At 46.4% G+C, this 22,926-nt stretch overlaps 7 protein-coding genes across 13 annotated transcripts; 3 read left to right on the forward strand and 4 right to left on the reverse strand.

Annotated features, from left to right (window-relative positions):
• The first annotated feature begins 312 nt into the window (after nucleotides 1–312).
• On the forward strand, nucleotides 313–1,403 carry LOC117891676 (mRNA turnover protein 4 homolog). The gene is made up of 3 exons (XM_034797251.1): nucleotides 313–464; nucleotides 530–777; nucleotides 844–1,403. Exons 1-3 carry the CDS (start codon nucleotides 437–439, stop codon nucleotides 1,327–1,329), a joined length of 762 nt encoding a protein of 253 aa, XP_034653142.1. The 5' UTR covers nucleotides 313–436; the 3' UTR covers nucleotides 1,330–1,403.
• A 193-nt stretch (nucleotides 1,404–1,596) lies between these two features.
• Nucleotides 1,597–1,970, reverse strand: LOC117891677. Its single transcript, XM_034797252.1, has one exon. The coding sequence runs from the start codon at nucleotides 1,960–1,962 to the stop codon at nucleotides 1,627–1,629; it is 336 nt and encodes a 111-aa protein (XP_034653143.1). The 5' UTR covers nucleotides 1,963–1,970; the 3' UTR covers nucleotides 1,597–1,626.
• Nucleotides 1,934–3,152, reverse strand: LOC117891674 (transcription factor AP-1). Its single transcript, XM_034797245.1, has 2 exons — nucleotides 2,972–3,152; nucleotides 1,934–2,873 (listed from the first exon to the last, which is right to left on the reverse strand). Exon 2 carries the CDS (start codon nucleotides 2,845–2,847, stop codon nucleotides 1,966–1,968), a length of 882 nt encoding a protein of 293 aa, XP_034653136.1. The 5' UTR covers nucleotides 2,848–2,873; nucleotides 2,972–3,152; the 3' UTR covers nucleotides 1,934–1,965.
• A 1,073-nt stretch (nucleotides 3,153–4,225) lies between these two features.
• On the reverse strand, nucleotides 4,226–15,264 carry LOC117892446 (histone acetyltransferase KAT6A). 4 transcript variants are annotated; one of them, XM_034798689.1, is made up of 7 exons: nucleotides 15,128–15,264; nucleotides 8,423–8,622; nucleotides 7,659–7,922; nucleotides 6,173–7,256; nucleotides 5,660–6,100; nucleotides 5,317–5,599; nucleotides 4,226–5,245 (listed from the first exon to the last, which is right to left on the reverse strand). In XM_034798689.1, the coding sequence occupies exons 2-7, from the start codon at nucleotides 8,592–8,594 to the stop codon at nucleotides 5,051–5,053; spliced, it is 2,439 nt and encodes an 812-aa protein (XP_034654580.1). In that variant the 5' UTR covers nucleotides 8,595–8,622; nucleotides 15,128–15,264; the 3' UTR covers nucleotides 4,226–5,050. The 4 variants fall into 4 exon arrangements, with proteins under 4 accessions (XP_034654580.1, XP_034654581.1, XP_034654579.1 ...); XM_034798690.1 differs by lacking the exon at nucleotides 15,128–15,264 and adding an exon at nucleotides 10,751–10,919 and having other exon boundaries at nucleotides 7,659–7,916; XM_034798688.1 differs by lacking the exon at nucleotides 15,128–15,264 and adding an exon at nucleotides 10,751–10,919.
• Nucleotides 11,190–12,683, forward strand: LOC117892448 (facilitated trehalose transporter Tret1). The gene has a single exon (XM_034798693.1). It carries the CDS (start codon nucleotides 11,279–11,281, stop codon nucleotides 12,614–12,616), a length of 1,338 nt encoding a protein of 445 aa, XP_034654584.1. The 5' UTR covers nucleotides 11,190–11,278; the 3' UTR covers nucleotides 12,617–12,683.
• On the forward strand, nucleotides 13,095–14,548 carry LOC117892449 (facilitated trehalose transporter Tret1-like). Its single transcript, XM_034798694.1, has one exon. It carries the CDS (start codon nucleotides 13,129–13,131, stop codon nucleotides 14,464–14,466), a length of 1,338 nt encoding a protein of 445 aa, XP_034654585.1. The 5' UTR covers nucleotides 13,095–13,128; the 3' UTR covers nucleotides 14,467–14,548.
• An 832-nt stretch (nucleotides 15,265–16,096) lies between the features above and the next one.
• LOC117892450 (protein eiger) lies at nucleotides 16,097–21,654 on the reverse strand. 4 transcript variants are annotated; one of them, XM_034798699.1, is made up of 7 exons: nucleotides 20,728–21,654; nucleotides 18,674–18,799; nucleotides 17,291–17,598; nucleotides 17,137–17,229; nucleotides 17,004–17,080; nucleotides 16,802–16,897; nucleotides 16,097–16,734 (listed from the first exon to the last, which is right to left on the reverse strand). In XM_034798699.1, the coding sequence occupies exons 1-7, from the start codon at nucleotides 20,893–20,895 to the stop codon at nucleotides 16,364–16,366; spliced, it is 1,239 nt and encodes a 412-aa protein (XP_034654590.1). In that variant the 5' UTR covers nucleotides 20,896–21,654; the 3' UTR covers nucleotides 16,097–16,363. The 4 variants fall into 4 exon arrangements, with proteins under 4 accessions (XP_034654590.1, XP_034654588.1, XP_034654589.1 ...); XM_034798697.1 differs by having other exon boundaries at nucleotides 16,802–16,915; XM_034798698.1 differs by having other exon boundaries at nucleotides 17,004–17,092.
• Nucleotides 21,655–22,926: the final 1,272 nt, after the last annotated feature.

Raw genomic sequence — 22,926 nt, forward strand, 5'->3', positions numbered from 1 at the left:
ATACCATCCCTTTTAAAAAATACACCGTAAATATACCGTAATCTTAAATCGCATTCCTCGATTGTGATGTTCTATTGGATTTTACTAACTTGCTGAGACTTTTAACACTGAAACAATAATTTAATCCGATTGAAGAGTCGATTTGGTTTAATATAAGTACTCACTTCTATTGGATTTTATACCTTATGACCATAAATTTTACAAAGTAATTAACCACGAAGCGAGTGTTTTTGAAGCGTGCAACTGGGCTTTTGCGTGAGTGCTACTTGCCATCTCTAGCGTGCAACCTGCCATGGATGCATTCCGATACAAGGTGCACCTATCGATACCAGCGTGGCAGTCATCGATATATCTCACGCTCCGCACGTGTCTACTGCACGCATTATTTTGGTTTTTTCAACTTCAAATTTAAACCAGTCCTTACCTACACATAAAAATGCCACGCTCCAAACGTGATAAGAAGGGTACGTCTTCAACTATTAATTGAAACATTTGTAGCAGGTCTAAGCCCAGAAATCGTCTGTTACAGTTTCGTTGACAAAGACCGACCGCAAGGGTCTGGCTTGGAAACAGCGATTCGTAGATGATATCAGATTCTGCGTAGGAAAGTACCCCAACATATTCGTGTTCCAGGTGCAAAACATGCGCAACAGCATACTGAAAGACCTGCGACAAGAATGGAAAAACAACTCGCGCATAATTTTTGGTAAAAACCGCGTAATGCAAATCGGCCTGGGGCGCACAAAGAGCGAAGAAATGGAGGCAGGTCTGCACAAGGTAAGAGTGCTCGTCAATCTATAAATTGATCCACTAGCATTTATAATCGTGTGTTTGTTGAAACAGCTCGCCAAGCGCCTCAACGGCCAGGTGGGTCTACTGTTCACAGAAAAGTCCAAAGAGGAAGTTCTGGAATGGGCCGAAAACTACTGGGCGGTAGAATACGCGCGAAGTGGTTTCATCGCAACCGAGACGGTTACATTGCCAGCCGGTCCCCTCGAGGACTTTGCCCACTCCATGGAGCCGCATTTGCGCTCGCTGGGCATGCCCACCAAGCTGGAAAAGGGCATCGTAACCATCTACAGTGATTATACCGTGTGCGAAGAGGGAAAGGTGCTAACACCCGAGCAGGCGCGTATACTCAAATTGGTGGGCAAACCGATGGCCAAGTTTCAAATGACGATGAGATGTTCCTGGACAAAGAGTGATGGCTTCCAGTTGCACGTCGAGGACGGTATAAACGATGAGACCCAAGTCGACAGCGCCGTAGAAGAGGATGCAGAGGAAATGGACGAAGATGAGGATGAAGGCGAAGAGGACGAAGCTGAATAAATTAGTTTTAAGTGTAGAATTAATTGTTTATGTATATATGAAGTAAAAATATATATGCACATACTTTTATCAGATATTCATACTCTTTATATATATAGATGGTGTATTTGACATTATATTATCTTACGATCAACACAGATAATACTTTACTTGAACATTAAGCTAAAACTAAGTAAACGAAAACACTTAAGAAGCATTTGTGTATAATATTGCAGCAAAGTCAAAGCCATTTCACGTTGCGCAGAAATAAAAGATAAGCAAAGGCACTCCGGGGATCCGATCACATTCGGACCACACTCAACTCGCAACCGGTGGATCGCAGCCATTTTCTGACACTATGAACAGCACCAGCGGCTGGTCATCGCCGTCTCCGTCTTCCAATTTATCTACACCGACGACACCCAGCAGATCGCTCTCCGACATGGATGGGGCATGCGAGGATACGGTGTCTAGCTCTAGTGCACTTGTGGTTGCGCTTAGAAAAAGTTCCAAGGGGATGCCCGACTCCAAGAGCTCTGGATTCGGATTTTCCGCAAGCGTATCCTCATCCTCAATGCAGTGTGTCCTCAAATCCATCTGCCCATCATCCTCCCTCTCTGCTGGCAACGCAAATGGCTCCTCAGTGGTATCCATATGTTATTTGCCCGATAGCACGGCTGGCGCCGAAATCGTTGGCACGGTGCATCCGGCTTCCATATGCTCGATGACCTGCTGCTTCAGCTGCGCCACATGGTCCTTGAGGCTCTTCACAATGCCGCCCAAATCGACGTTTTCGCCCTTCAGAATCTTTACACGGTCTTCCAGTTTCGAGATGCGTTCCAGCTTCCGCTTGCGGCACTTGGATGCGGCAACGCGATTCCGTTGACGTTTGCGCTCAAGCTTGATCTTCTCCTGGGTTTCCATATCGATTGGACTCACTGTTGGTGAGCCCGCTGGGTTCTGGGGCTCATCCTTGATGACCGAGAAGCCATCGCCCATGTTCGCATAGGTAAAGGTTCCACCGCTGATGCCATTGTTCACTGCCGTCATGGTGGTGCCAGTGACGGTTGGGTTGGCGGCTGGATTGCTGGGCGGGAAGGCCTGCGAGTTGGTGTGCAGGTTCTGCAGTGCCTCCTCGAAGCCCTTTCCAAAGGCTTCCTGTTCAGAGGTAACCGGTCCCACCTTGGTTGGAAACACTTTGCCTGGCTGCGGCGTTTGGATCATGTTGTTGGAGAGCAGTATTTTTTCCAGGTCTGGTGTGTTCAGGGTCTTGGCTTGCAGATCTGGCGAGTTTATCACCAGCGGCGCAATAATGCGCTTGTTTTTCGCTGCCTTGTTGTTCAGATCCAAGAAGCCTGGACGTTTATTCGCGTTGGGCGTTGAGGTGAGGCCAGGTGTTTGAAAATCCAACGACATCGCCGAGTTCTCTTCGTTGCCTACTGGTTCTGTCTTTGGCACAATCGGTGCGGCGCCCGATCCAGCATTGCCGCTCGATGCATTCGCATTGGCTAGGGAAGCGGCGGACACGGGGGTTTTCATCTTTGCCCAAGTGAGATGACGTCAGACTGATTCCAATGAAACGAAATATAAACAAGAGGTTCAACCTGATAACTCGTTTCCACTTGATGACTCATACAAATATGTTCCTCTTCTTCTTACTCACCCGAACAAAATAAGTGCTGAGCAGTGACCGTATTTATATGCGCACGGTGTGTGGTGTTCCTTGATTCCCCGGATATTTTATAATTTTCTGCCGTAATTTGAAATAGCTCAGAATTATTTCCTGCACTTTAATAATTAATTTTATTATTTTTTAGTTTTGCGAAGTGGTGTTTTGATCAGTGTGGTGTGGCCGCGGATTTATTAATAATAGATACCATTGGACCCTCAGAAATATACAAAAATATATTATCTCAGTTGAAAAATATACCGTAATCTTTAACCATATTCCTCGATTTTGATGTTCCATTAGATATAACTGGCTAGTTAGAAGTCTCAGCACTAAAACTCGAATTTCAACAGATTTATCAATAAATTCTCCACAAGATTGGCTAGTTTTCACGACCTTATTTTGCTGCATTGTTTTCAAATTAAGTTGAAAACTAAAACTACCACAAAATATACTAAACACTCTTAACCCACTTAACGCCCCTATTGAAGTAAACCGCGAAGAACGTTAAAGTTTTGAAGGCTCCTTGTAGCTCAATAGTTTATATTTAAAGGCCTATGATTAAAAATTATCCCGCAAATCTGGTAAAATTGTGCAACTTTATTATTGATATGGAAAGTTCTCGCATCGAAAGTAAAAATCAGAGTTTTTGGAGGCCGAAGCCAATTTTATTTGTTTTAAATTGATGATAACTGTGTAGCATAAATATGTTCCAATACGTTTCTTGGGTTTTCGCAAATTGTAGCATATATGTACATACATTAAATTTAAATGCGTATATGCATGTATGTATATATGGTACACATATGGAAATACATTTATAATATTTTGATTTAATATAATGAATATATTTTAACCAATCTGTGATGCAGTACAGCGGCTCATTTCTCACTTATTTGTAGTAAGTTTCCATTTCCCTTCTCCTTTCTCCTTTCCATTGTAGTTTTGTATATTATATAATCACATCACATCTATAGATCTGTTAAGAACGTTAAGAATATTTGTCTTAGTTATGTCCATTTATTGTTTTTACACTGAAACACATTTAAGTATGTATATGTTTATTCGAAGACAAGTTGAAATATAATACCATACCATATAGTTATGTGTATATGTAGAGTTTTATCTCTGATAGATTAGTTTTTGTTGTGGACAACCCATAAGCTGACACTTGGGACCCTTGCTGTGAGACACTTTGATCGGCTCATTCTCTCCTCTACAATACAATCTAAATATATAGATATTAGCATTTTTGTTTTATGTATATTTCTGTCTGAACTAACTGAACTCAAAGCTGTGGCTAAGCATTTGATTCTCGACTGGTGGCTAGCTGCCTATTTGGAATTCGCTCTAATAATCTCGCTCTGGAGAACAAAAGGAATAAAAAAGGATACTGAAAACTTAGAATGTAAATATTACATACATTTTTGCGCGTAAATGTCTTTTGGTTTTTAGGTTTGATTATATATGTAGGTCCTGTGGATATATAGAGTAAGTTTGATTATGACGACCTTTGTTTGTACACCAACACGTATATAACATTAAATATGTTTAGCAAACTTCTGTATTTGGACATGTACGAGTAACATTCAATAGTTGTGTTGTGTGTGGTTCAAAGACGCTTTTTAAATGGACTCTCGCTCTCTATTGTATTGTATTCTCCGGGTTTCTGTTGAGTTTGTTCCATCAAATATGCACACTTTGGTTAAGTGTTTAGTAGGATGTTCTTGTTCTTTTGATACTCTGGCATTTTCAATGAAAATCCGGTCATATTCGGTGTCAACTGCTGCAGGTTCAAGTGATTATAAATGTTACATTTGCAATTAGCATAAGTAGTACTCTAGGTTGCCCTCTGCCACCGCCTATGGAGTGGTAGACAGGAAAATACACACATCAAAATATTCCATATATTTGGTTTTGGTTTTGAATCAAACGTTTGATCTTTGCTAGTTCAGCATATTCGTTTTGGTTTTTGATTAATAGTACTTGGGGCTCCCTGCTCTCCTGTGCAGCTGCCTTTTTGATTATTCCTTTTGAGCGCACACTGAGAAGTTGGGAATGATAGGAAAGCGTTTATAGCCCGATCTCACGCATGGCCCTGTACAGACATGGATTCTTCAAGCACTCGCGCGGTCCCAGCTGTCGGCCGGGCGTGCCGCGAAGTATCATCAGGATGGAGCGTGCCGCCGACTGGCAATCATTGCTGCTGCCACAGATGCTGTCGGCCTCGGCCAAATACTGATAGTCGCAGGCCACCTGCGAGGCTCCCTGTAGGAAAATTATATGACCAATTAGAATATGCCTTTACAGCCTTGTGGAGAGGGTCGGCAGATACTTACACAGAGGTAACAGATCTGATGGACACCGCAAAGCGGAAGAAGCTCTTGGTTAATGTCTCCTGATATCAAATCTACTCCCCGGCAGCGCTCCGCCATGGACTCAATGACGGGGCACTGGTTGGAGCCGATGATGTAGTTCTTGTTGCCAAGATAGGCATCGTTAAGGGTCTCGTAGGGGACACTGCCAACGGCGAGGGCCTCCTCCATGTTGTTGGGCTGCTCCGGATAACGCAAGTATCCGCTGCGCTTCCTCTTCTCCATGTCCTGCGCCGGCTTGGCTTCACTGAGTGTTCACAGAAGAGACATAATAAAGTGAGGAATATTGAACTGGGACTTGGCTTACTCAGCCTGCTCCTTCTTGACGCTGTAGCGCTTCTTGGCCGTCCAGTAGTTGTGCTCCAGGGTGTTCTCCTCCGACTCTGGCTCAATGGTGTTGCGGATCAGGTGGTTATCGTTGTCCACCGACTGCCGCAGCTTGTCCAGAGCACGGCGCATCTTCTCCAGGCTGTAGGCCGTGGCCAAGCGGGACAGGACGTGGTCCTTGATCTTGCGTATGTCCTCCCTGCTGTTGACGCCCTCGTGGGCACCCGTGTACTTGATGGTCTCATCGATGATGAAGTCTTCGATCGACTGCAGCTTCCTGTCCATGCTCTCCAGCTTCTCCGGGTCCATGTCCCGCTTCTTCTTCTTCTCCTCCTCCTCCTCCTCTTCCGGCTCCTCCTCTTCGTTGTTGTTGTTACTATTGTTGTTTGTGCTGTCTTCTTCTAAACGCTTCTTCGTTTGCCTATAATAAGTGGGGATGCAATGGGAGTTACTTTTCCTGCAAGATCCTCTGAGTCCCACAATCAAAACTCACTCAGTTATCTGGGCAGACTTCTTCTTGCGGTCCAGGTCCAGACCAAAGTACTGGGACCAGTCGATCGACTTCTTGGCCCTCAGCATCAGATGACCCACAGTGGGAGCCCGCAGATGCTTGGAGTGGGCGCCACCGCCGACTGCTGCTCGCTTCTTCTTGCGGCGCCGCTCCTCGGCATCCGTCTCGGTGTCCGGCTCGACCTCGCCCTCATCCTCATCGAACTCATCATGATCGTCCTCGTCGGAGCTCTCTTCACCCTCATCATCGTGCTCATCCACGTCGTGCTCGTCACTGTCCCTGTGATGGACATGATCGCTGCGCTTGCGATGGCGGTACACCGGACCCATGCCGGGCACGTGGTTGCCATGGTGGCCGGCGTGTCCGCCATGCTGGACCATCTCGCCAGCTCCAGCGGCAGGGGGTGCGGCAGTGGCTGGCTTCTCCTTGGTCACGTTTACGCGCTGAAAGTTAATCTCCAATCGCATGTCACCCAAAGCCGTGGTCGTGGCTGCTGGCATCTCCGGGACATGGGCGGTGGTCGTGGTATTGGGCTCATCGGCCGAACGCTTCTTTTTCTCGTCCGACTGTTCCTGATGCGGCTTCAGGTGAGAGTCGACGGGATTGCCGAAAAGCTCGCTCAGCTCCTGGGCCACTCGCTCGTCGGTCTTGCCCAGCGGCATCTTCTCCTGGTTGCTGCCAATGGCTCGCTTGGCCACTGGGAAGCGCTTCTTCTTGTCGGCATTGTACGGCAGCCAGGGAAGGACCGGGTAGGAGCGCTTCTTCTGCATCAACAGGTAGTACGGTGGCACCCGCATCCGCTTCTTCTGTTCGAACAGCTCGGGATCCAGGTTCTGTTCCTGCTGCAGCTGTTGCTGCTGCTGCGGCTGCTGCACATCTTTGGCGAGTTGCTGGCGCTGGTCGAAATGATGCCACCACTGACGCACTGCATCCTTGTACCGCTCGTTGCGCTCCTGCTCGCCGGCCTCCTCGATCTCGCGCAGAAACTGATCGGCCAGCTCGTTATGCGTGGGCTCTCCGCTTAGCGGCTCGGCACGCTCACGGAACACGGACGGAGCTGGTGCATCTGCAAAAATGAGCGAAAACCAATGATGAATTAACCCTGTGACCTTGAAACGGAATCTCAAACAGGTTGCCCCGAGAGGCAGTCAATAAATCTTTCACCCAAACGGACATGCATCAAGTTGTTGGCGCCCTGCGAAAGCCATTAAATCTAATGACAGGAAGGCAGGAAGGAAGGCAGGCAGGCCGGCAGGCCGGCTCTGCTTCCAGCTGACTGCATTCATCATCGACCCACATAACACCCGGCCAATGCCACTCACAAGTTAATCGGAGCTAAGTGGTTTTAGCCGGGTCCATTGTTATGCCTTATCCACTCCAATCCTCCATATATTTTCGGCCCAGCTTCTCGAGTGTGCGTGCGTGTGCGTACGTGTGCGTGTGTGCTTGTGTGTGTGCTTTTACTTACCAAGCTGCTCGTCACGTTCTCGAAAGAGGGACGGGGTGGCGGAGAAGCGCTTCCTCTTCTCGTCGGCAAAGAGATTATTGCGACCGTTGTCCACATCCTCGCTAGCGCCAGCGCCAGCGCCAGGGCCAAAGTCATAGCCACTGAACGGTGGGCCCAGCGCCCGATCCGGCTCAAAGTCGTCCGAGTCGCGTTCTAAGTACTTGGCGAGCACTTTATTAACTCTATGCCGATTACGATTCTTGCTCTTTCCAAATAGGTCTGCATCTGGGGCAATCGTGAGAACACAAAAGAACGGGACCACAGGAGAGCGAGCAGAGCAGAGCAGAGAGGACAAAAGTAAAAGAGAAACAGAAATGAAGAAACGAAGAAAGGAAACGGTAAATGTGATTGTCAAAGTGCGCTGTGCTTTAATGTGCTGCTCAATGGGTCAGAGTGGGACGGGTGCTGTGTGCACGGGCACGTGCCCGTTGCATACATAGTATATCGGACTCCCTCTACATTATTGTGGGATATCATCAGTTCCAGATGACAGCCCGTGCTTCCAGGCATCTGACAGGCACCTGCGTGGGTTGCCAGCATCGCGTAAGTTTCGCGGTTTTGGTCACTTCAAGGTTCAGTTCAATCACAGTTACTTGTTTCTGTCTGGAGCAGACATGTGATGGGTTGGTGACAGCTAAAGTGTGGTTGTGCGTGTGGTTGTTGGCGTTTTACGTAAGCAGGGAACTACGCTCTAGCGGAATTTGTATCCTTTTCCCGTCACTTACCGTCTTCCCAGTCATCCAGCGGGGGTGGGGCATTTAACGGATATTTGGCTGCCTCGCGACGATGCAGTTCGTCGACGGCCGCCTGAAGCGAGTATGCGGCAGTCCGCTGTGGTGTGGCCCAGATGCACTGCAGCAGCAGTAGCATCACCAGGCTCAAATATCGCTTAGCCATCCTTACTGTCGCTGGCTCACTTCAACAACTAAAAAACAAAGGGAAGGAGATGGGTTAAAAAAAGGGATACGGTTGAATGGCTGAAACATAACCGCATTGAAAACGATTTTATGCTCAACACGTTCCATGGCGGCACGGTAAAAAAAACTTTTAATTACATTTACACTTTAAAGCAAACCTTTTACAACCATACACATACATACATGGATGGCCATGTTCATGTGTATGTATTTTGTATGCTCTTTGGGGTCTCATGAAGCGACAGCTACTCTACTTTATGGCGTGTGAAATTCCATTTTACTTTACTTAATTATGCAGATCACCATCATCAGGTAACCAAATTCCGCCCGACAAAAGGTATTTGAATAATCTTCCCATTTGGTTCCGACTATCTAATGAAGAGCATCCTCTGCTTTACCGCCCAACCACGCACATAACAGGACCCGTCGCCCCCTTAGAAATCAATAAAATTCCAATGTGCGTGAATATTTTCATCATATTCAGTAAATTGGAGGCAGAGAACTTAGCTTCTCTCCACAGAGCTTGAACACGTCTTTGTCTGCTCCGTGGGCAGAATTCTTGGTCACTGACAAACGCCAGAGTTGACAATTATGTGAAAGTTGAATGGTTGGTGGGATGCCAAATTCCTTTGAGTGCGAGGCACCCATTCCATGCCATACCATGCCATTCCTCATTCTGTTTCTTAACGATGGCGCACATAAGTATGCTATACATCCCTAGCTTTTAAGAGAGAACGGGAATGAATCGCATTGAATGGACGCCTTGGATGTATTATAATCGGATGGCCAACAACCCACACAGCACCACAAATGCCTATCTGCCTGCCCCGTACCTGCGCAACGTTTGCTTTTCATTTTTAGCATTAAATGTCAAGGCAGTCGACGTTTTTCCTTCCTTTCTTTGGACTTTCCTTACAACTTTGCACCTTCTGTGTCTCGCTGTTGGCTTCATTATTCTTGGTTTAGTTGCTGCCTTCATTATATTATTGCTGTATGGCTGGCTCTTGTTTCCTCCCTATCTAGTCTAGTCGTTTGTTCCGGCTTAGAGGTGAGTGCAGGAACGCAAATGCAATAAACGGCTTTCATTTTCATTGAATTATATAAGTTTGTTGTGCTACGTGCTCTTTGGACTGCCTGTTGCTGCCTGCCACTTGTCCTGTGGAGTTTTCCGCAGCGGAAAAAAGACAACTTTACTTCCCCCTACAGCTGCAGCTGCTTCGTATGATTGAATATTGATTGGAGTCTCAGCTTTTGTCTTGGTTGAATATTCTAAAGAACGCAGCTGGGTTCAATCATTCATTCAATTGCAGACTACAGGATTTCCCAGAAAATGAATTTTGTATCCCTTGCTGCAAAATAGCATCCATTTGAAAGAGTGTAGAAATGGCAGCAGGAGTGGATGGCTGACCCAGCAGGAGATTCATATTAGCGAGATAATTGAATTTGTCGCAGTAATTTTGAAACCATGGACACCATGCTCTGGATTATTTATTTTCTCTGTTTTCTCTGTTTTTGCCTGCAACAAATTGGGGCAAATTGAATTGGGCATTCGCCGACGGCGAATCCAAGCTAATAGAGTCGCGTCCGGGATGCATTTTGGCAGAGGAAGAGCTGCTGGCAGTGTCAGTGACTAATTAGGCTGCTGGTGGAAAAGCTTTTTGGCTTAAAATATTTAAATGGAATCGTGTTGGGACACTACAATTTGGGCCGACTGCTGTTGTCCCATCTACTTGTGTCGTGGGGCCGACTTCCGCGACAACAGCAGGACCAACTTGTTTGTCAAGCTCGAGTCCAAGCTGCCCAACGAGTGCGAGGGTGAGTGTGTGTGTACAGATGTGTGTGTGTGTGTGTATCGTTTGATGTATGAAAGTTTCAGTCATACACGAATGCTTGAAGCACTCGCAAACAATTTGTGAAATCAAGCGAATTGCAATTTACAATATCTAATTAGAGACAGGAAATGAGAGAGTGCTGCGAATCCAATTTACGCAATATTCGTGGCGTCTTTTTCTTCGCCCTGGCGTTACGCCCACCCACGCCAATCGTCAAAGGAAAAACAAATCAATGGAACATCCTGCACAGAGTTTGCACAGCTCTCAACCAAATAAATACGAGTTTGTTGGGTTTTCTACTCACTTGATTTCAATACGCAATGGTTTGTGGATTGCACTTTTTCTCGAGTATTTATCAATTTTTGCTCAGACACTTTTCACAACATGGCGTCACGTCACGCCTACGCCAGAACACTGAAAATACGTAATACGGTTCCTGCTTCAGTCCTAAGTCAAGACGGAAACAAGAGTGGCAGACCACTGGGACAGGCCTCGGTATTTTATACAGCAAGCAGTCAACGAGCACCGACCGAAAGCCTCTCCGAAAGCGACACGAGCGCAGCCAAAGTTTCGGGAGAGATGGAGAGAGACCAGTTGCTCCGGAGCTTTCGCTCGCCATGCACGCACTCTCTTTCCCCAGAGCGAGAGGGAGGGGTTTGTGAATGCCTGAAACTTTTTGGCAAACAAAGTGGGCCTTTCCGCCACCCCCGTGTGTGTATGTCTGTGTACGTACTTTTGTCAGTATCGCTTTGGTATTCCAAATTGAAACATATCAAAACTCTATAAACACATATCACAGAAATATATTAAGTAATTTTTATAGTTTTCAAAAATGAGCGGCTGGAAGCAGTACTTGGCTGGCATTACAGCCGCTTTGGGTGCGTTCTGCTTGGGCTGCTGCATCGGATGGTCGGGACCTGTTGAGAAGGAAGTTAGAATGGGGGCCGCATACAAGTTCGCACCCAGCTCCATGGAATGGGGATGGATATCCTCGCTGATGACATTGGGTGGTGCCGCCTCGTGCATCCCTGTTGGCATTCTAATTGGCATCTTTGGACGTAAGATAACGATGCTGGGACTGGCGCCCCCCTTCATGGTTGGCTGGCTGCTGATCATCTTTGCCCAGAAGCCTTATATGCTAATGATTGGGCGCTTCATTGTGGGAGCCTGTGGGGGAGCCTTCTGCATCACGGCTCCCATGTACAACACGGAGATCGCCGAGCTGAGCAAGCGCGGCGTCATGGGCTGCTTCTTCCAGCTGCTGATCGTTCACGGCATCCTATACGCCTTCATCGTGGGCGCCTTCGCCAAAGTTAAGTTGATGAACATACTCTGCGCCATCTGGCCGATCGTTTTCTTTGTGCTCTTCATTTGGATGCCAGAGTCGCCCGTCTATTTGGCTCAAAAGGGCAAGAACGAGAAAGCGGGGAAGGCGCTGAAGTTTCTGCGGGGCAAGGATGCCGATGTCACTGCAGAAACCAATCAAATGGCCAGCGAAGGCCAAAAGGAGAAGGTCAAGCCGATGCAGGCGCTCTGTCGCAGGAGCACTCTCAAGAGTCTGACCATCTCCATGATGCTGATGCTTTTCCAGCAGGCTACGGGCATCAATGCAATTCTTTTCTATGCCACTGGCATATTCACAGCTGCCGGCACTGGATTCACGCCATCAACCTCTACAATCATCTTGGGCGTGGTTCAAGTTATTGCCACAATAATCTCCATCGCGCTGATCGACAGAATTGGCCGCAAGATTCTGCTGCTCGTCTCCGCGGCGCTTATGTTCGTTGCTACTTTGTTGATGGCAATTTACTTCCAGTGGCTGACACTGAAAGATGTCGGCTGGCTGCCCGTGCTTGCTATTTGCGTCTTCATTATTGGATTCTCCTATGGATTTGGACCCGTTCCCTGGCTGCTGATGGCTGAACTGTTCGCCGAGGATGCCAAGCCCGTTGCCGGAGCGATTGCTGGCACTACAAACTGGGTTTTCGCCTTCTGTGTGACTCTGGCCTTTCCTCTGATCAAGGACGAATGGGGTCCTGCTGCGTGCTTTTGGATATTTGCAGCCGTCTCCTTTGCCGCCATCGTCTTCGTTCTGTTCCTGGTGCCCGAGACTAAGGGCAAGACTCTGAACGAGATTCAAGGATTGATCGAAGGCGGCAAAAAGGATTAGAGATAGTCCCTTCACATTTTCGTTGTGATTTGCACTTGTAGCAAATTATGTTAATACACAAAACAAGATGCATTGATTCTCTGTCGATTCTCATGATGGGGACTTTGGGGGACATACAAATGTGTTATAAATAGTTTGTGTGAGAAATACTATTAAAAGTTCAGGCTCGATGTAGAGATAGATCTTATTTAGTTTGGAATTGAATTATCTTATGCGTATCTTTAAAGGCAAAAGGATCTCAAAATCTAAAAAAATCAATTCAGATTAAGCTCAAAATACACAAGAACAAGAATCAGATTCATGAACAAGGCTGGCTACCGTTTTCATTCATGCCGTTCTGAGTGCTTAGCAGTTGCCATGTCTCATGACAGATAAAACTTCCTCCTTAAAATATCATAGAGCAAATCCTAAAGCAACGTTTTGGTTCAGTAACACTTTGATATTCCAAATTGAAACATCTCAAAACTCTATACACACATTTCACAGAAATATATTTTAAGCAAATATTAAAAATGAGCGGTTGGAAGCAGTACTTGGCTGGTGTGGCAGCCGCTTTTGGTGCCTTCTGCTTGGGCGCCAGCATCGGGTGGTCGGGACCAGTTGAGAAGGATGTTAGAATGGGAGCAGCTTACAAGTTCGCTCCCACCTCCTTGGAATGGGGCTGGATCTCATCGCTGCTGACATTGGGAGCTGCCGCCTCGTGCATCCCAGCTGGAATTCTAATTGCTATCTTTGGACGTAAGATAACGATGCTGGGACTGACGCCCCCCTTCATGATTGGCTGGCTGCTGATCATCATTGCCCAGAAGCCATATATGCTAATGATTGGACGCTTCATTGTGGGAGCCTGTGGGGGAGCCTTCTGCATCACGGCTCCCATGTACAACACGGAGATCGCCGAGCTGAGCAAGCGCGGTGTCATGGGCTGCTTCTTCCAGCTGCTGATCGTTCACGGCGTACTCTATGGCTTTATCGTGGGTGCCTGCGCCAAAGTTAAATTGATGAACATACTCTGCGCCATCCTGCCTATCATCTTCTTTGTGTTCTTCCTTTGGATGCCGGAGTCGCCCGTCTATCTAGCCCAGAAGGGAAAGAACGACAAAGCGGAGAAGGCGCTGAAGTTTCTGCGTGGCAAGGACGCCGACGTCAGTGCAGAGGCTAGCCAAATGGCAAGCGAAGGACAAAAGGAGAAGGTCAAGCCGATGCAGGCCCTCTGTCGCAGGAACACTCTCAAGAGTCTGGCCATCTCAATGATGCTGATGGTGTTTCAGCAGGTGACTGGGATCAATGCAATCATCTTCTACTCCACTGGGATATTCACAGCTGCCGGCACTGGTCTTACGCCCTCGACCTCAACCATTATCATCGGGTTGGTTATGGTTATTGCCACCATCATCTCCATCGCTCTGATCGACCGAGTGGGCCGCAAGATTCTGTTGCTCATCTCAGCGGCTCTAATGTTCATAACTACAATGCTTATGGCCATTTATTTCCAGTGGCTGACACTGAAAGATGTTGGCTGGCTGCCCGTGCTTGCCATTTGCGTCTTCATCAGTGGATTCTCATTTGGATTTGGACCCGTACCCTGGCTGCTGATGGCTGAACTGTTCGCTGAGGATGCCAAGCCTGTGGCCGGAGCCATTGCTGGCACAACAAACTGGATGTGTGCTTTTCTAGTGACTCTGGCCTTTCCTCTGATCAAGGACGAATGGGGTCCTGCCGCGTGCTTTTGGATATTTGCAGCCGTCTCCTTTGCCGCCATCGTCTTCGTTCTGTTCCTGGTGCCCGAGACTAAGGGCAAGACTCTGAACGAGATTCAGGGACTGATCGCTGCCGGCAAGAAGGATTAGAGGGGGCATCTCAATGTTTTCGTTGTGATATACACTTGTAAATCCCATTTATGTTAATACAAAACGGCCATTCTGGTTTGGCGAAAATCAACGCTGTTGATTCTCAGTGTGCATGGGAACAAGGGAGCTTTGGGGACTTTATTAAGAACATTTTGTATTTATTAGCCTCCATTTCTATTAACACTTTATTATCTTATGCTCTAATTGATAAGTATTCATAATTAATATTTATTAACACATTGATTCAGAGTGCACATTCATAGATGAGGCTGTCGCTTCTTTTTTGGGACTGCCATAGATACAATCATGCCAATTTCTCCAGAAGACGATTTTTATGACAGATAAAACATCAAATATTATGTTTCAATTATAAAGGCACTCCCAACAAATTTCTAAACTAAAGGCGCTCCCAATTTATAACCATTTTGAAGATTTTATTCCTATGAACAAAAACGTCTAGGCAAGTGCGTAATTTGATTGAAAATGCTTCTGATTTTCTCGCCTAAGGTAGATACACATTTTTCGGCTCATTTCATCATCGATGAGTGGGTTGCAATATCTACCACCTGTTGTTGTTGTTGGTGTTCGTGTCGAGTTTCCCGGGCAGCTCCTAAAATCAAGGTCGAGGTACGCTATAAATAGCTGCAGCTGCAACACTTACCATCCATCCACTGTACTCTGCCTGCAAGCTCAGCAGCCAGACCGAGCAACAAACACTTCACTGCACAGAACTGCACTGCACTGAACTGATTTGTTCCGAAAACACAACCTCACTCTGGTAAATGCAGCTACAACCTGATGCAATCACTTCCAAATTGCAGCCGCCAGCCGAAGGATTGAAAAAGCTTCCTGCCAGATTTTTGGCCGATGCCTGCGAGCTGTGCGCATGTCCGTTCAATTTGATTGGAGCGTGGGGTTTTCGGATATGTACAAGCTTATGTGCTGAACATATGTATGTCTAGGGTGGCGAACTGTTGCTCTCCCACGCGAGTTACAGCCAAAGTTCCGCTACAGCTACCGCTACCGCCATCGCCATCATCTCCACCACCTGTTACTCGGACGCGACCCCTCAGCTTGCGGAATGCATTCGTTTCGACAATTATTCCCGATGATCTCTTCGGGAGTTATTGAATATACCTACCTACCTGCACATGTAATACGTACTATGTACATATGTGAGAGCTAGGTATGTACTTATGCCTTGCACTGATTTCGCTGTACTCGCACATAGATGAATCTCCGCTCCGTTTGGCACTGCAGCGCATCGGCAATCTGTTTGACGTCAAGTCGCATTGCTGTCGCTGCTTGTCCAACTGTACCCTCCATTTATGGTCCGATATGTCCAATGCGTGTACATTGGCATTGATGGGGCTGCTGACCAAATATAGCAAAAAGGTGGGCGTGCACTGGACCTGGCCGTTGCCATGGTTATGAATAACCTGCCCGGACCAGGACCCACAGCCAACACCACCGCCTCTTTGGTACGTGCGGCTTCAGTTTTGCACAAAAGCAGAAATGCAGATTTAAAGTAATTGAAAGGAGCAATGTAAAAGGTGCACAATGGCAACCATCAAGCTACCAATCACTCCTTTAAGGCATAATCTGTGTTGTGTTCATGTGGAAATGAAAGTTTACAAGTTGAACTAGATTTTTATTCACTTTTTCATGGTATCGTAGAGGAATATATTTACAAAATAAATATGATTGATTTCTCCGTTCATTGTGCATGACTCGGCTTGAGATTATGGGTAGATTATGAGTGTAACTAAGGCTAAGAAGGGCTACAAACTAAGGGATCCATGCAGGCGATGGATCGTATTCACGAGCAGTCCACCGCAGGGACAGGACTACTAAAGCTTAAACTGGCCACGAGGCGGCTTGGTCTTCGTTCTCCAGCCTACACTTTGATGATGCCAAAGTAGCTGCGATTGTTGGAGTCCCTCAGCAGTACGTTGCGATCGCGATGAATGTCACGCAGGTGGATCGACTCCTGTTCGCGCAGTTGGATCAGGCCGCTGGTGTGGCACGTGTGAACCTTCTGGGGCATGTTCGTGGGCACCGTGTTCAGGCACTGAAGGAAGGCGTTGTGGCCATGGAACACAATGAACCCGTTCTGATCGTGCGTGTTGTTGTAGCAGATCTGGGCATACACGTAATACAGGCCCGGCTGATGCGCCGTCAGTACTCCGTTGCTGACACTGAAGTACTCCTGCCACGCGGTGTCGCTGCCCGCTGTGGCATGTCCAATGTACATGTCACCCTGGTGCGCTGCGGAAAATCAGAGATTAGCATCAGAGCTCCTTCAATGTGGTAGGAATGTGGGTGTGGCACTTACAACTCAGTTGAATGGGGGCATTGTGGTGCGACACCTTGCGATTCAGATGGAAGTGAGCGGCTGGGGTGCGGGAGCCGGAATTGGTTGTGGATTTGGCTGAAATAAGAGATTCACCTGCAAGTTAACAGAGACACAAATCAAATAGAGTTTTGGGTTTCCTTTTGGAATTAGTTCAAAGCCAATTGATTTTGCGGTTACACACCTTTCCGGACCAGAACCCGCTGGCGACTGGTGCGGGGCCTCAGCTTGCGGCGATGGTGATGCTGCACTGATGGTGTGCTGGAAAAATGTCTGGTTAAATGTGAATTCTAGGTGTCTAGGTGCTGGGCACTCACCTCTCCTTGGCCTCAGTCTGCTCCGTTTGGTTGGCCTGGGCTGTCTGCAGCTCATTGCGGACATCGGCTTCAGCAATCGAGCGAGACTTCCTCCTGTTGGACACATCGATCAATAAAAGGATTCAAATTCAAAGTATTTGTGAGTCTTGCTTACCCAATCTTCTTCTTTTTGGAGTCGTTGTAATTGGTAAAGTCTTCGTAGACATTGTCGTCGTTCGAGGCAGATGAGGCGCTGGTGTTGCCATCCGGTTCCTCCACATTAGGCGCTGGCGTGGTGTCGTCCGGTTCATCGTACTCGTCATAGAGGCTGCTGGTTTCATCTGGGTCGAAGTCGGGGAAGCCGTCCACCTCATCATCAGCATCTGCGTCTATGTCCTCATCACCATCGCCATCGCCGTCGTCGTCATCATCGTCGGGGATGCCATCCAGCTTGTTGGGAAACTCAATGAGCGCATTCTCGTACTGCAAAAGGAGTAGGTCCACATTTGAGGTCAGAATTACGAGACTTGGCCCAGTACGGGTACGTGACTGCAGCTAGCCCGCAGGTCCTGCTCATATCTTAAATTCATTTGGGAGTTCATTTATAGACGCGACGCATGACCCAAAGCCAAATGCTGTTTCATCATCATCTCTAATTGATGGCGCCTCGCGCCTCTCGCAGCAACAAAAAGTCAAAAACGCAAAAAAAAAACACTCTAGAGAATTGCCTGCACAGATGCCCAGCCCCAGTCCCAGTCCCAATTTCCGCAGACACAAAAATTGTATAAATAAATCTTAAAACGATCTCTGGCCATTAGGCCATTTGATGAGATCAGATCAATCGTCACTTTTGGCTGCAAACGCATAAACCCAACAGCAAACTCTTGCCTTGAACGGATACGGATCCATCTACATATCAATTATTATATATACATATTGTATATCTGCCACCCGTTGGATGGAATAGAGAATTATTTGGGCTTTTGCCCCATGTCACTGGGGGGCTTTGTGGGCCATAAATTTACTGTGACCGGCTGGCGCTTCGTCGTCACCGAATGTATCTCATGGTTAATTGAGTGTTCTTTCTGTTCTCATTATACGTATTATCATAATCTATCACTATTCGTTTGCGGCTTTTTGTTTTTGCGTTCGTAAAACGTAAAAAGATGAAAATTCTTTGAGAATATATTTTAATTTTAGCAGACATTTCTATAAATATGTGTGTGCCACACTATTGCCACACACATATACACATCGTAGGCATATTTTCGAAAGAGATGAAACAAATGTCGAGTGAATCCACTCGACTCAGTTGTACCCTATGCTACCCCATGGCTATCCCATTCTAGTAGCTGTGTTTAAGCAGCCACTTTTGCTAGTCCCATGTACCATTCACGCACAGGGTAATGGTTCACACAAAAAACAATAATATTTTGAACGCTTTGAGGCCCACAATTGCTTGACTTTGTATTTACCAAAGACCAATGTTACGACTTCTCTCTCAATCAGCTGCAAACGCTACTTGAATAAGCAAGTTATAGTTTGTTTATTGACTCACCTCCTTTTGGAAATCGTCAAGCTCGTCCAGATATTGTATGCCCAAACGCTGCTGAAGACTGCTGACGACCCGCTTAAGACTCTGCAGCTCCTTGTCCAGATGCGTGACACGCGACGATTGCCAGATCTGAAAAGTTGCACATATAAATATATTATTAGGAGGCGACTGATCTAATCCAAAACTATTAAACACTTTGGTGTTATCTCCAGCACTTTCGCAATTAATTTAATACGCTTCAATTATGGTCGATAGACGGTGCTTCAGCCCCACACATCATATAACACCCAACAGCCGAACTTTTGACACCCACAAAAACAAACGAAAAATAAAATATAACTGAACAAACAGATAGATGGACAGGCAGACAAAGTCAGAGAGAGAGTAGACAGGCCGGGGAGAGAGAGAGAGATTTCATAAAGAAACGTCGACGGTACCGACATCGCCACTCAGGCACATAATCTTTTTAATGGATCATTAACATTCGGGGCGAGCAGCCACAGAAGAATACATACGAGTACATTCACATATACTCAAATATATTCATATTTCGACTGCGACACCCGAAATGGAAAAAAAAGAATGGCTCAACTTGAGCCACTGTACGGCAGGGACAAAAAAAATAAAAATAAAACTTGTACTGAATTCTTGTATAAATTATGGACAGTACATCGGCCCAAGAAACTTGTTTCTCGCGAGCTTGTGGCTCGTGGCCGGGGGCTGCTGTTTCCAGTGAGCCACTTTCCATTATGGGCTTATCTATAGATCGATTGTAGCGCCTGCAGTTTGTCACTTTCACGGTGCCCTGATGAGGGTCAGTCGCTGGTCGCTGGTCACTAGTCAGGATGTGGGAAGGGGGCTCAAAATTGAATTGGAAAATCTTAACAAAGATTTATGGAGAAAACAATAGTTGGTGGCTCACGTCAAGCTGAAGCCAAGGCAAGTCCAATCATTTACAAGTCAATTGACAATTGTACGATTTCCGTTCACTTAAGCCAAAGTTGAGATTGAGTGTGTCAAGGAGTAGTCCGTCTGGAATGGGCGCTATACATACATACATAAAATGTACATGCAAATGTATGTAACTAAAAACTGCAGCAAGCACAGCGTTGTATAACTCTAAATCTAAGTCTCGTATTTCTTTAGAATTGCAAATTTTGTTGTCGAGTTTTGTAGAACAATTCTGCAACAAGCTATCAGAGGGAAAATACATGATCCAACAGTCCCCATGGCAGATGAAGTCATGACAGAGCAGAGATTTATTTTATCGAGTGAAAACAAGCTCGAAATGCAGAGCAGAACAGAACAGAACAGCGGCGGCAGGGCAGTATCATCCCCAACTAAATCGGTACAACAATAACAAACAAAAAGTATCTGATAAATGTATACGAGAATTTGCATCCGCTGCTGTGTGATGTCTTGCGGCTTGTTTGGATTAGTTGGATCATTAGGAAGCGATTTGGCCCAAAGACTTGTTGGTGACGACATGCCACGGATCAGACAACGACGTCGACGAACCTAAATATAGTCGGGTGCCAAATTAAACAGACCCAAACCGTGAATTCATATGTATCTCTGACGGTCACGCCTAATACACTCTGCTTTTATATTATATTCATTTGGCATAAACAAAGACTTAATGACAAACATCTTTGGAGGTAGAAGCGTGCCAGAGGTTAAATATTCATTTTGAGATTACGATTTTGGGGGGAGGAGAGGTGAGTTTAAATAAATATGTACAGTATATAGAAGTTCAATTTGCATATATTGTTGTGTTAGATACTGGCAGGCTACTGAAACAATATTTCGCTAGAAATGAGTGGGAATGTGAACCGGTTTAAAGTGGTTCAATGTGGTATCTCGTCTCGTAAATTATTGGTATCCCTTCAAATTGCCAATCAAGTGGACACATTTATGATACGTAGCTACACTATTTGGAGTAAAAAAGAATTGCAATATTCTCATATCAGTGGGGAATTCTCGCTGATTGCGGATTGCTCACACCTTTGCACGCTCAACCAATCATCGATTAAATCAATTTTTCGGCTAACACTTACCGTTAGGCTGAGGATGGCAACAACCAGGGCCAGACCCACGACACTCAAGACAATTGGGATGATCTGTCGAGTCTTGCGCTGGGCTTTCGCCGCGCTCGATTGCTTGGCCGGAAAACTGCCGGCGGCACTCGTTGGTGTTATAAACGGTTTGAGTGTCTCAGCTGTCATAATGGATGCGATACGCACAATTAATCAAGCGGAAGAGTAACTTCTGGCAGCCAGGGAATGGAATCTCAGTTAGACGATCTGATCGCGGAGCGTGCTCTTGGGTCTGAGCGACTGTCTGTCTAGTCCACTCGGCTGCTGTATTAGCTAGAGCTTTGGCTGTGCACTCACTCGCACTCACATAACACACACAGCACACTCCCGGCACGAACACCCTCACTGAGAGCTCTCGAGGCGACGCGAGATAAGCTTTGACATCAAGATAAACCGCTTGGGCTGGGATGCGATGCCCTTAGAGACTTTTCCCTACAAGCGAACTCGTATATAATTTTGTATGTACAATGTACTATGTAGATACTTGTTTATTTTCTTTGTTGGCTGTTTGCTGCCGTTTTCCTTCTTTACATATAATTGATCGGCAATTTGCACAAGAGGCTTCTCGAAACAAGTTTTGCCCTGTGTACATTCAGTAGAGATAATGTGCTCTGTTCTTCCCACTTCCTCGTATGTATGTATGTTTGTGGCTTTTTTTATCAGCTCTCGTCTGATAAAAGAACAGAGACAATTAAATTCTGATTTGAGCAGTTTGCACTTATTTTTAGCCGCGTCACAGAACACCACACCACAGCACAGCACAGAGTTATAAGCTTTGGGTAAACTAACGCGAAAAACGGTTCACTCTTGTCCACACACGCACGCACGCGCTCTTGCCCGATATGTTTAACGGTTGACGCGACTGTTTCTGTCGACGAGTCGAATGGATCTGAGCGATGTGGGCTGTGGGCAAAGGCAAAGCAAGACATGATCGCTCTGGTCTGTGCATGCAAGAAAAGAGGGAGACAGCGCGTCATAGTCGTCGCTCTCTCGCCTTCTTGGTGTTCGCTCTCTCTGCCTGGGTGGGTGAGGATGTGATTGCGCTGCGGTTGCGGTGCGTGTATAGGGGCGCATGCGCCATTTACTTACACGAGAGTAATTATTTTGGCAAGCAACTCTCCGTGGGGGGTTGCAGTATTCCATATGGCGATCGATAGCACAGCACAGCAAGAAAAAAGCGTCTTTGACTTTTGCGCAGTTTTTTGTTCCCTCAGGCGTTTTTTGTACATACGTTTTGTTTACTTAAACCTCCCCTTATGGCCTTGATTGTTCGGCGTTTTATGGGGGTTGCTCAAGTTTATATGGCATTGATTGCTGTGTTCATATTTGAAATCTGCACCACTACAATCCATCCCCCGGTAACATGTGTGGTATGTCCCTCTCTATTTGGTGACATTCACATTAGACAGATTCCCGGAACGCAACTAATTGGATTTTGAACCAGACCCCTGCAGGGGTCGAGCCCCAGAAGCCGATAAGCTGTATGAACTTTTAGGCTTCCATTAAAATCGAATTTATTATTACTTCTAGCAATCCGGCATCGGCTTATCAGCTGAAGACTGAGACCTGAGGCCTGAGGCGACCACAACGGCGACTAGATTGACGAATTTCCCCAAAACGGATTCTAATTATAGTCGGGGAAACCATTAAACAAATGCTGATCTTCATCTGCATCTGCCACCGTCTCGACAATCTGTCTGTCCGGCTGCCAAACTGCCCGTATCATAAATCTCTCTATTCCGCAGTGATTGTGTATTGCACACAGATGCAAATGTGCGTCGCTTGCCCGCTAATTAGTTTTGAATCGATGGCGACGACAGGTAGCGACAGGTTTTAGGTAGGATAATGTGCCACGCGATATGCAACAGTCTGTCCATGCCGGGCACACGCTTCCGGTCCGCCACTCTACTGCTGATCTGGTGCACCAAGAGACACCACTTAACCCGAGACTCGAGTCCAGACAAGAGTCGAGATCTGAGAACCGAGAACAGAGATCTCAAGGCGCACTTTTCAAAGTCAATGTCGGTAATTGACGTTGCATATGTACATATGTATGTATGTATGTATGTATGTATGTATGTATGTATTTACACATGTATGTATGTATGTTTGTATATCGCACAACAGTATTTGATTCGTTTCATTTAATTGCTTCATCTC

This window comes from Drosophila subobscura, chromosome E (assembly GCF_008121235.1).
Source record: "Drosophila subobscura isolate 14011-0131.10 chromosome E, UCBerk_Dsub_1.0, whole genome shotgun sequence".
Taxonomy (NCBI): Eukaryota; Metazoa; Arthropoda; class Insecta; order Diptera; family Drosophilidae; genus Drosophila; species Drosophila subobscura.

What these genes read in the sequence shown, in the direction of transcription:
- LOC117891676 (XM_034797251.1), top strand. Translation starts at nt 437, where the DNA reads ATGCCACGCTCCAAACGTGATAAGAAGG. An exon ending in CTCCAAACGTGATAAGAAGG is followed by an intron (nt 465 to 529) that starts GTACGTCTTCAA and finishes CGTCTGTTACAG; the next exon opens with TTTCGTTGACAAAGACCGAC. An exon ending in TGGAGGCAGGTCTGCACAAG is followed by an intron (nt 778 to 843) that starts GTAAGAGTGCTC and finishes TTGTTGAAACAG; the next exon opens with CTCGCCAAGCGCCTCAACGG.
- LOC117891677 (XM_034797252.1), bottom strand. Translation starts at nt 1,962, where the DNA reads ATGGATACCACTGAGGAGCCATTTGCGTTGCCAGCAGAGAGGGAGGAT.
- LOC117891674 (XM_034797245.1), bottom strand. Translation starts at nt 2,847, where the DNA reads ATGAAAACCCCCGTGTCCGCCGCTTCCCTAGCCAATGCGAATGCATCG.
- LOC117892446 (XM_034798689.1), bottom strand. Translation starts at nt 8,594, where the DNA reads ATGGCTAAGCGATATTTGAGCCTGGTGATGCTACTGCTGCTGCAGTGC. An exon ending in AAGTCTGCCCAGATAACTGA is followed by an intron (nt 6,101 to 6,172) that starts GTGAGTTTTGAT and finishes CACTTATTATAG; the next exon opens with GCAAACGAAGAAGCGTTTAG. An exon ending in ATCAGATCTGTTACCTCTGT is followed by an intron (nt 5,246 to 5,316) that starts GTAAGTATCTGC and finishes ATTTTCCTACAG; the next exon opens with GGAGCCTCGCAGGTGGCCTG.
- LOC117892448 (XM_034798693.1), top strand. Translation starts at nt 11,279, where the DNA reads ATGAGCGGCTGGAAGCAGTACTTGGCTGGCATTACAGCCGCTTTGGGT.
- LOC117892449 (XM_034798694.1), top strand. Translation starts at nt 13,129, where the DNA reads ATGAGCGGTTGGAAGCAGTACTTGGCTGGTGTGGCAGCCGCTTTTGGT.
- LOC117892450 (XM_034798695.1), bottom strand. Translation starts at nt 20,895, where the DNA reads ATGACAGCTGAGACACTCAAACCGTTTATAACACCAACGAGTGCCGCC. An exon ending in TTGCCATCCTCAGCCTAACG is followed by an intron (nt 18,800 to 20,727) that starts GTAAGTGTTAGC and finishes GCAACTTTTCAG; the next exon opens with ATCTGGCAATCGTCGCGTGT. An exon ending in CAGACTGAGGCCAAGGAGAG is followed by an intron (nt 17,093 to 17,136) that starts GTGAGTGCCCAG and finishes ACATTTAACCAG; the next exon opens with ACATTTTTCCAGCACACCAT.